The sequence below is a fragment of the Coregonus lavaretus genome (genome assembly GCF_964263955.1).
Source record: "Coregonus lavaretus genome assembly, contig: HAP1_SCAFFOLD_47, whole genome shotgun sequence".
In the NCBI taxonomy this organism is placed as follows: Eukaryota; Metazoa; Chordata; class Actinopteri; order Salmoniformes; family Salmonidae; genus Coregonus; species Coregonus lavaretus.
The window spans coordinates 626,869-636,852 of record NW_028161510.1 but is presented as its reverse complement, the minus strand read 5'-3'; the positions used below and the strand labels follow the sequence as shown (position 1 = coordinate 636,852).

The 9,984-nt window shown below is 43.7% G+C and overlaps 1 protein-coding gene across 1 annotated transcript; it reads right to left on the bottom strand.

Moving 5' to 3' along the window:
• Nucleotides 1-4,696: 4,696 nt before the first annotated feature.
• LOC311120497 (uncharacterized protein) lies at nt 4,697-7,731 on the bottom strand (the record flags this gene model as incomplete). The annotated part of the gene is made up of 3 exons (XM_084195083.1): nt 7,091-7,731; nt 6,530-6,637; nt 4,697-5,049 (listed from the first exon to the last, which is right to left on the bottom strand). The coding sequence occupies exons 1-3, from the start codon at nt 7,497-7,499 to the stop codon at nt 4,697-4,699; spliced, it is 870 nt and encodes a 289-aa protein (XP_084051209.1). The 5' UTR covers nt 7,500-7,731.
• Between the last annotated feature and the right edge of the window lie 2,253 nt (nt 7,732-9,984).

Genomic DNA, 9,984 nt, shown 5'->3' with positions numbered 1-9,984 from the left:
CCATCAAATCGAAGTTAACTTGGAGTCACGCGATGATATGTTGTGTGGTCCTTATTGGACTTATTTAACCCATTTAACTTGTATTTTTCATTCGGTAATAATAATAATAATAATATGCCATTTAGCAGACGCTTTTATCCAAAGCGACTTACAGTCATGCGTGCATACATTTTTGTGTATGGGTGGTCCCGGGGATCGAACCCACTACCTTGGCGTTACAAGCGCCGTGCTCTACCAGCTGAGCTACAGAGGACCACCCATACACAACGGTACATGACAATTTAACAGCAAAAGTAATTTTTTTGTGCATTACGTCACGCAAAGCCTTTTATCCGCAATAAGTCTGTTTGATGGAAACATTTCTGTTGGGAAAATGTGTTTGTTGTTTTATGCAGATTTTAGAATATTCACATGAAAATCTGTGGCAAATTGCGTGGATATTGATCCAACACCTGCCGCTTATTCAAACCAGCCCACTGGGCACAGACGTCAGTTCAACATCTAGTTTCTATTTACATTTAATTGAGTCAACTAAAGTGAATTCAACATGAAATCAACACAAAATGTCAACTGTCATTGGATTTAGGTCAGTGAAAAATAAATAAAAATACCTTATGTTGATGGCTTTTTACAAATCCAATCCATTTTCCACATTGATCTAACATCATCACATGGATTTGTTTTGTTGAAATGACATGGAAACAATAATTATTCAACCAGTGGCAAAGTCCAACGAGGAACTCTTCATTGAGACAATTATGAAACAGCAATCCGTGGGTGAGTTGTGGTGGATATTATAAAATAAGGATCTGCTGGAGTCTAAGTCAAACCAAGATTCTTTATTTCTGAGCTCAGAGAGAATAACTGAGTTACACAGTGCAGTGTAGACAGTATGAATTCCAAAGCATTGGGTGATGAGCACATTTCTTTAAAGTTTCCTGTTCCTGGGCCGGACTTTATTTATACAAGGACTTGGGGGCATGCTGGTTTGCAACACAGGATGATACTCCCAAGAACAGGATATTATAATAGGACAGTTTCACAAGGTTAGTCAAACATTTTTATTTTACCTTTATTTAACCAGGTAAGCCAGTTGAGAACAAGTTCTCATTTACAACTGCGACCTGGCCAAGATAAAGCAAAGCAGTGCGATAAAAACAACAACACAGAGTTACATATGGGGTAAAACAAAACATAAAGTCAAAAATACAACAGAAAATATATATACAGTTTGTGCAAATGTAGCAAGATATACTCCATATGTAACTCAGATATGTGGACACATACAATTAAAATGTTCCATTACAGAGTCAGGGAACATTTATTTCATTAAATCATCAGTGGGCCAACAATGCCATGGAGCAAATGCATCACATCCAAATATCACTTGATTATCTGTAATGCTGGAGGAATGACACACCCAGATAAACACACAGTCAGAGTTTAAAAAAGGACCATTTAAACACATGGAATCTGATCTACTGTGTATTCAAACTGACACACTCCATATTCAATTCATGTTTTCTAATAAAATCATACAAATATATTTTTAAGTATACTTAGTATAATTAAATGTCATATGGAATAAACAAGTAAATACATTCTCATGTCAACAATATAACACAATGGGAGCACTGTGTATGTTCTCATGAACTTTGTGATGTGAAATATCAATTTACACACTAGAAGTAATTATTCTCTCCTATGTGGATTCTCGCATTACTTTTAAGTGACTGTGATGAGTAATATGTCTTCCCTCAGACTGAGAGTTTGTGAGGCTTCTCCCCTGTGTGCAGTCTCATGTGTTGTTTCAGCTTTCTTAACTGGCTAAAATGCTTTCCACACTGGGAGCAGTGGTAAGGCTTCTCCCCCGTGTGGATTCGCACATGAGCTGTCAGGTTTCCTAAATGGCTAAAACTCTTTCCACACTGGGAGCAGTGGTAAGGCTTCTCCCCTGTGTGGATTATCTCATGACTTTTCAGGGTGTCTAACCGTTTAAAATTCTTTCCACAGTGGGAGCAATGGAAAGGCTTCTCCCCTGTGTGTATTCGCTCATGAGATTTCAGGGCTCCTAACTTGGCAAACCTAGTTCCACACAATGAGCAGTGGTAAGGCTTCTCCCCTGTGTGTACTCGCACATGAGATTTCATGTTTCCTAACCGGTTAAAACTCTTTCCACACTGGGCGCAATGGTGTGGCTTCGCTCCTGTGTGTGCCTTCTCATGTCTTTTCAGGGTGTCTAACCTGTTAAGACGCTTTCCACAATGGGAGCAGTGGTAAGGCTTCTCCCCTGTGTGTATTTGCTGATGAGATTTCAGGGCTCCTAACTTGGCAAACCTAGTTCCACACAATGAGCAGTGGTAAGGCTTCTCCCCTGTGTGTACTCGCACATGAGATTTCATGTTTCCTAACCGGTTAAAACTCTTTCCACACTGGGAGCAATGGTATGGCTTCTCTCCCGTGTGTCCCCTCTCATGTCTTTTCAGTCTTCCTAACTTGGTAAAACTCTTTCCAATCTGGGAGCAGAGGTGTCGTTTTGCTGGTTTGGACGTCTCTGGTTCCTCCGACTTTGGTTTTTCTCCTGCCAAAGAAAGTGTTGATTCAAAGAGAGACCTGAATGAAACCTCCACTTGATAAAACCGCCTTGCTATGACATTTTATCAGATCCCTCAATGACCTGAGGACAGTTTTCAAACATTTCATTCTGTTTTATAAGCCTCAATGACCTGAGGACAGTTTTAAAACATTCTGTTTTATAAGTCAGAACACAAAAAACTAGACAGTTCTAGGACACTCAAGACACAGACATCTCTGGATTCCTATCGTGCAGGTGGTTGTAAATGTATAACCTTAATAGCTGTATGATACAGAATGAGACCTACACATTTCCTTCAACCTAAAATAAGTAAAGAAGTAATTTTGTGTGGAAGTCCCAAACTTTTTTCTTTACATTGGAGACAGACACAAAGTACATCAGTAACATCTCACCGTTGTCAAAAGGGTCCAACACTGCTGATTAAATGGCAATTTTTCTGATTTAGACATTCACACATTTTTTACATTTTGACTATCACTAATGTCATGATATTTTTGGGTAAAGTAAAAAAGAATGTGAAATATTTTTTTCCTAAACATTTTAAAAAACGCAACATGGAAGTCTCAAGTTTTGAGGGAGGGTGCAATTGGCATACTGACTGCAGGAATATCCACTGGAGCCGTTACCAGAGAATTGAATGTTAACTTCTCTACCATAAGCCGCCTCCAACATCATTTTAGAAAATTTGGCAGTACATCCAACCGGTCTCACAACCGCAGACCACGTATAACAACACCAGCCCAGGATCTCCACATCGTCTGAGACCAGCCATCCGGACTGCTGATGAAACTGAGGAGTATTTCTCTCTGTAATAAAGCCCTTTTGTGGGGAAAAACTAATTCTGATTGGATGGGCTTTCCAGTGGATGGGCCTGGCTCCCAAGTGGGTGGGTTTATGCCCTCCCAGGCCCACCAATGGCTGTGCCCCTGCACAGTCATGTTAACAGACCCACGAATAGGCTACTACTAGCAGTGGGCACATACCTCCCACCTCAGGACCGGACTGGAGGGCCGGGCGCCAGACGCACTGTCTTGGTCGCATCGGGACAGCACGTCCGCATTCCCGTTCCTCGATCCGGCCCTGTGGATGACACGGAAAGAGAATGGTGGTAATGCAAGAAACCACCTGGCTATTCTGTTGTTATTGTTTCTCTTACTGGCCATCCAAGTGAAGGGAGCGTGGTAACGAGGGCCAACCTACGCCCGAGTAGGTAGTACCGGAGATAATCGAGGGCCCACTTAATGGCTAGGGCCTCTTTCTCTACGGTAGCATATCTCTGATCCCGGTCACTGAGCTTCCTGCTTCCTACTGAGCTTGCTACAGAGAGGCCTATTCCTACTGAAGATAATAGGCCTCTCTGCTTCGCCTTCACCCTGAGCCAGGACGGCCCTGAGCCCCGTATCCGAGGCGTCTACCTGTACAATGAACTCTTGAGAGAAGATGGGAGCCTGCAGGACGGGATCAGAGCACAGGCTCTCTGCAGGACGGGATCAGAGCACAGGCTATCTTTTAGCAACTGGAAGGCGTTTTCCGTCTCCTCCTTCCACGCTACACGGTTTGGCAGGTTTTTCTTGATGAGATTTGTGAGGGGGTTGGCAATGGTGGCATATCTAGGGATGAAACTACGATAATATCCCGTTATTCCCAAGAAGGCGCGGACATCCCTCTTCGTCTGGAACCACCGGCACTTGCCAATATCCCTTCGTCAGATCCAGGGTGGTGATGAACTTGGCCTTTCCCAAGCGCTCCAAGAGTTCATCCACGCGGATACGCGACGAACCTAGAGATGGCGTTTAAGCCCCTAAAGTCGGTGCAGAGCCTCACACTACCGTCGGGTTTGGGGACCAGGACTGTGGGACTAGACCACTCGCTCGTAGACGGCTCGATCACCCTCAGCATCTCACTTACCTCGTTCTTAGCGATGGCTCGGCGGACCTCGGGTATCCGGTATGGCCGGATATGCACCTTTTTGCCTGGCTCAGTGTGGATATGCTGAAACAGGACCTCTATTTGTCCAGGGGAGGAGGAGAATAACCTGCCGACTTGCATAATCAGCTTGTCTAGCTGTCTCGACTGCTCCACTGCCATCAAAGCCACACTCTACTCTCTTTCATGGTACTTCTTCAGCAGGTTGACATGATAGAGTTGGTCCTTCTTCCTCCTGTCGGGTTGCTTGATGCGGTAATTGACCGGTAAGACCCTCTCCGTTCCCTCGTAGGGCCCCCCCTCCACTACGCCAGCAAGCGGTGTTCGGCTGTGGGCACGAGTACCATCCCTTTCTCTCCGATGGCGAACTCCCTGGGTGTCATCGTACGCTCGGACTTGAGTCTGTTGCGTCTTCTCCATATGCTCCTTTACTATGGGCCAGATTGCCGACAGTCGGTCCCGCATCAGGGTGACATGTTCTGTCGTCGACCGGAACGGGAAGTATTGGGCCTCCCAGGTCTCCTTGGCTAAGTCGAGGATCCCTCGAAATGGTATTATGGTCGATCAGTATCGTCTTCGGAAGGCCCACCCGGGAAAACAGCATGAACAATTCCTTGGCGATTCCCTTTGACGACACGTTGCGAAGGGGTACGGCCTTCAGGAACTTGGTAGCGTAATCTACAACAACCAGGATGTACTTGTGTCCTCTAACAGCAAGGGTCTGACAGAGGCCAAGCTTCCTGCCATCCAGGACTTCTATACCAGGAGGTGTCAGAGGAAGGCCCAAAACATTGCCAGGGACTCCAGCAACCCTAGTCAGACTGTTCTCTCTGCTACCGCACGGCAAGCGGTACCGGAGCGCCAAGTCTAGGTCAAAAAGGCTTCTTAACAGCTTCTACCCCCAAGCCATAAGACTCTTGAACAGTTAATCAAATGGCTCCCCCATTTTTACGCTGCTGCTACTCTGTTTATTATCCATGCATAGTCACTTTACCTCTACATATTACCTCCATTACCTCGACTAACCGGTGCCCCCGCACATTGACTCTGTACAGGAACCTCCTGTATACTGCCTCGCTACTGTTATTGAATTGTTGCTCCTTAATTATTTGCTATATTTCTTTTTTCTTTCTTAACACTGAATTGTTGGTTAAGGGCTTGTAAGTAAGCATTTCACTGTAAGGTCTACACCTGTTGTATTCGGCGCACGTGACAAATACATTTTGATTTGTTCTAGAGTATTGTAAAGATAGGGGGTTGACTGGGACAGGCAATGTAACATCCATAATGTTTTTAGGAAAAGTTTTTGTAAAACATGCACCATACATCAGATCATACTAAATCTAACTTTCATCAAGGTTTTATATAGTCTATTGGTTTCTCTCTTTTCATTGGCAGAATCCTTTTTCAGTGTTATAATATTCATAACATCCATATCCACCAGTCTATCTTCCTGTCAACTAACAGAACTGTCTACTGTGGTGGAAATATACCAGTCTATCTTCATGTCAACTAACAGAACTCTGCTGGTTGTCCTGGTAACAGATACCAGTGTATCTTCATGTCAACTAACATAACTCTGCTGGTTGTCCTGGTAACAGATACCAGTCTATCTTCATGTCAACTAACATAACTCTGCTGGTTGTCCTGGTAACAGTTACCAGTGGGCAGATCAATTTTATTTGTTAAAACTAAACTACAGCGCTTACTTTGATGAGTCAAATCTGCTCCTTTCTTCTCTTCTCCTCCTCTCACAGTTCCACTCAGCCCCGTTGTTTTCCTGCAGTCCACCAGCCGCACAGACAACCTCTTCAGACCCAGCAGTAAGGTGCTACTGGGAGAGGTACGACACAGGGACTCTGGGAGGGAGGAAGGGCTAGCGTTGTCCTGGTAACCATATAGAGGGGACACAGACACATATCATTATGGATGCTGATGTCACTGTTGTCATAAAGTGCTTTACAGAAACCCAGCCCCCGATAGAGCAAGCTGTATGCTAGACCAGACCAAGCTGTACCATCTGGTGTTCTGATCTGGAGAGAATCTTCTCTGCCTCGTCAGCATCAGGATGTTGTTGAGGCTCCCCAGAGGATCCATGATAGTCATGTCTCTCTCCTGTGTGAACGAGAACATCAAACAGATGGTAAACTTATGACCGTCTATTACGATCATAGGGTCTTACAAGAGGCATTAATATATCTAAGCAGTTCCTAAAATGGCCACGTTCATCATGACTTTATAAAATATTGTTTGTGATGCAAATGTCAAAAGGTAGTTCCAGGAATTGGGTGCCTTTTGCGTCCCTTTGATATTTTAAGCAGAAATTAAGCACCAATATTGAATTTCAAAAGCCTGTTATATTAGATTAAGTGCACTTTAATGTAGAACATTAAATAATTCAAAAAATCTAATTTAAAAGTCGAAAAAGTATCTGTACCAATGGCAGACGACTTATACAGTACAGACCAACATATTGAAGTATATAACTTCAGTAGAATGCCCCTTTAAAAACACACATTAGTTCAAGAACTGCATAGTTTGTGCCCCTGTTTTTAAGACAATACTCACTGGTGTTAATCTGATATTCTGTCTCCTCTTCTTTCACCCCTAAAACGTCTTCCTCCTTCACCTTCATTGAGATAGCATCCTCTTCTTCTTTCAATGTGATATCCTCTTCCTCCTTTTTCATTCTGAAAGCTTCTACCTCCTCCTCTTCCACTGTGACAGCCTCTATCCCCTCTTCCTCTTTCACTCCAAACGGATCTTTCTCTTCTTTCACTGTAACATCCTCCTTCTCTTCTTTCAATGTAATATATTCCTCTTCCTCCTTTATCGTTTTGAAAGCTTCTTCCTCTCCTTTAACTGTAATATTCTCATCTTCTTCTTTCACGACTTCTTCTTTCAGCCCCGGAGCTTCTTTCTCCGTCCAACAGACCTCCTCTTCTTTAGCAGGGGAGGAGTAGTTTAGTGAGCTCATGGTCGGGGATGTTAGCTAGTTAGCTAGCTAGTTAGCATTAGCGACTAGCCTAGTGCTAGGCTCAGTATCAACTTTAACAAGTTTGCAAATTAGGTTAAAGTTACCCAGTAGATAATGTTACGTCAACAGAAATGTGTTTAAAACACTGAGATTAGCTAATGTACATAAACATGGTCTAAAGCCTCAATCTTTCGGTTTTATGTTGGCTAGCAAGCTACCGAGGTGGTTGAAAGAGTAGCCGTGTGGTTGTTGTTGAAGAAGAGTCCCGTCCAGTCCATTATACGTCACGCAATAATCATCACCTGAAAGACGCACATCGCCATCTGCTGACTGGAGTGGGTAACGCAGTTTGGAAACAATATTTACTACATTCTTGGTATTGGCAAATAATGTCGAGGTGGGTGGCCTTACAACGATTGTTCAGACAGCTTGGTGTATCTCTGGTTTGGTAGCTAGCCAGTTTGAGTTGGGGAGCATGGCGTCTTAAGCGAAAAGACGAGCAATTGGAAAGGGAGTAAGTTGTCAGAGCACCTGTAAGCATCAGTTGTCAGAGCACCTTACCGATCAGTGCACCTGTACACAGCCCATCTGAAATTAGCCCACCCAACTACCTCATCCCTATATTGTTATTTATTTTGCTCTTTTGCACCCCAGTATCTCTATTTGCACATAATCTCTTGCACATCTAGCATTCCAGTGTTAATACTAATTGTAATTATTTTGCACTATAGCCTATTTATTGCCTTACCTCCATAACTTGCTACATTTGCACACACTGTATATATATTTTCTGTTGTATTTTTTTACTTTGTTTTTTTTACCCCATATGTAACTCTGTGTTGTTGTTTTTATCGCACTGCTTTGCTTTATCTTGGCCAGGTCGCAGTTGTAAATGAGAACTTGTTCTCAACTGGCTTACCTGGTTAAATAAAGGTGAAATAAACATTTTTTTTCAAAAAAAAGTCCAGATGATAGTGAGGATAACAGCTCCGATGAGGGATCGGAAGACGATGGTAATTCAGGAGAGGAGGACAGCGGATCAGAAGAGGAGAGCAATGAAGAGGTCAAGGCCGAGGATAAAATAGAATAGACGCCGGAAGGGAAAGGAGGAGGAAAATGGAGTCCTTAGAGAAGGCAAGAAACAGATATAGGTTTGGAGAAATGCATTATTATCATAAGGAGACGTATACTTGGATGAATGAGGAGGAATGGAGGGAAAAAGAGAGGCAGAGGAGGTCTAAGAGAGAGAGAGATGGAGGAAGACTGAGTTTGAGTCAGTTGAAAATGGCAGGAAAAAGGGAGAAGGTTTGTTAAAGAAGAGTGGTAGGAAATGTAAGCAAAGTGAGCTGAAGACAGGAGGAGAAATGGAAGAGAATGAGGGTGATGTATCGGAGGTGGAAGGTGTGATGAAGTACTCGGAGCCCGAGGATTACACAGCGGGTCAGAATAAAGATGTGTCTGTGACAGTAGGAGTGAAGTTTGTGGGGAAAATGGATCCTTGCCTTTTGGCTGATCCAATTGTGGTTTCAAGATGGGTGAAAAGAGCGTTGGGTATAGTAGAATCGGTGAGGGTAACCAGAAGTGGTCTAGTGATAATTGTTTGAGTTTCTGTTGGGCAGAGGGAGAAGGCGCTCAGAGTTAAACAAATGGGGGAAAGAATTGTGAATTGTTTCGCTCTTAAGAAAAGTGTGCCATTGAGAGGAGTGATTACTGGAGTAGTAGTGAATGTAAAAGTTGACCAATTGAAGGAGATGATTCCCGGTGTGTGTGATGCTCGTCGTTTGGTGCAACGTAAACAGGGTGGCGAGAGTGGGGAAACAGAAAAGTCATTGTCTGTTCTTTTGAGTTTTGAAGTTGAGTCTTTGCCTGAGAAAGTGAGGTTAGGATATATAAGTTATCCAGTGAGAGCATATGTGCCGAATACCTTAAGATGTTACAGGTGTCAAACTTATGGGCATGTGGCAGCAGTGTGTAGGAGGGAGATTCCAAGGTGTGGTACAGTGGTCTAAGGCACTGCATCGCAGTGCTAGCTGTGCCACTAGTGATCCTGGTTCGAATCCAGGCTCTGTCGTAGCCGGCCGCGACTGGGAGATCCATGGGGCGGTGCACAATTGGCCCAGCGTCGTCCGGGGTAGGGGAGGGAATGGCCGGCAGGGATGTAGCTCAGTTGGTAGAGCATGGCGTTTGCAACGCCAGGGTAGTGGGTTCGATTCCCACGGGGGGTATGAAAAAATAAATAATAATATATGCACTAACTGTAAGTCGCTCTGGATAAGAGCGTCTGCTAAATGACTAAAATGTAAGTGTTCAGAAGGACATGAGACAAAGGAGTGTGAAGCAGTGGGGGAAGTGGTGGTGTGTGCTAAAATTGACCATACTATTCCCTTAAAGCCACACTCTATAAGATACAAATCATCCTGTAAACAATAGAGCAAATGCATCACATGCAAATAGCACTTGAAAATCTGTAGTGATATACACTGAG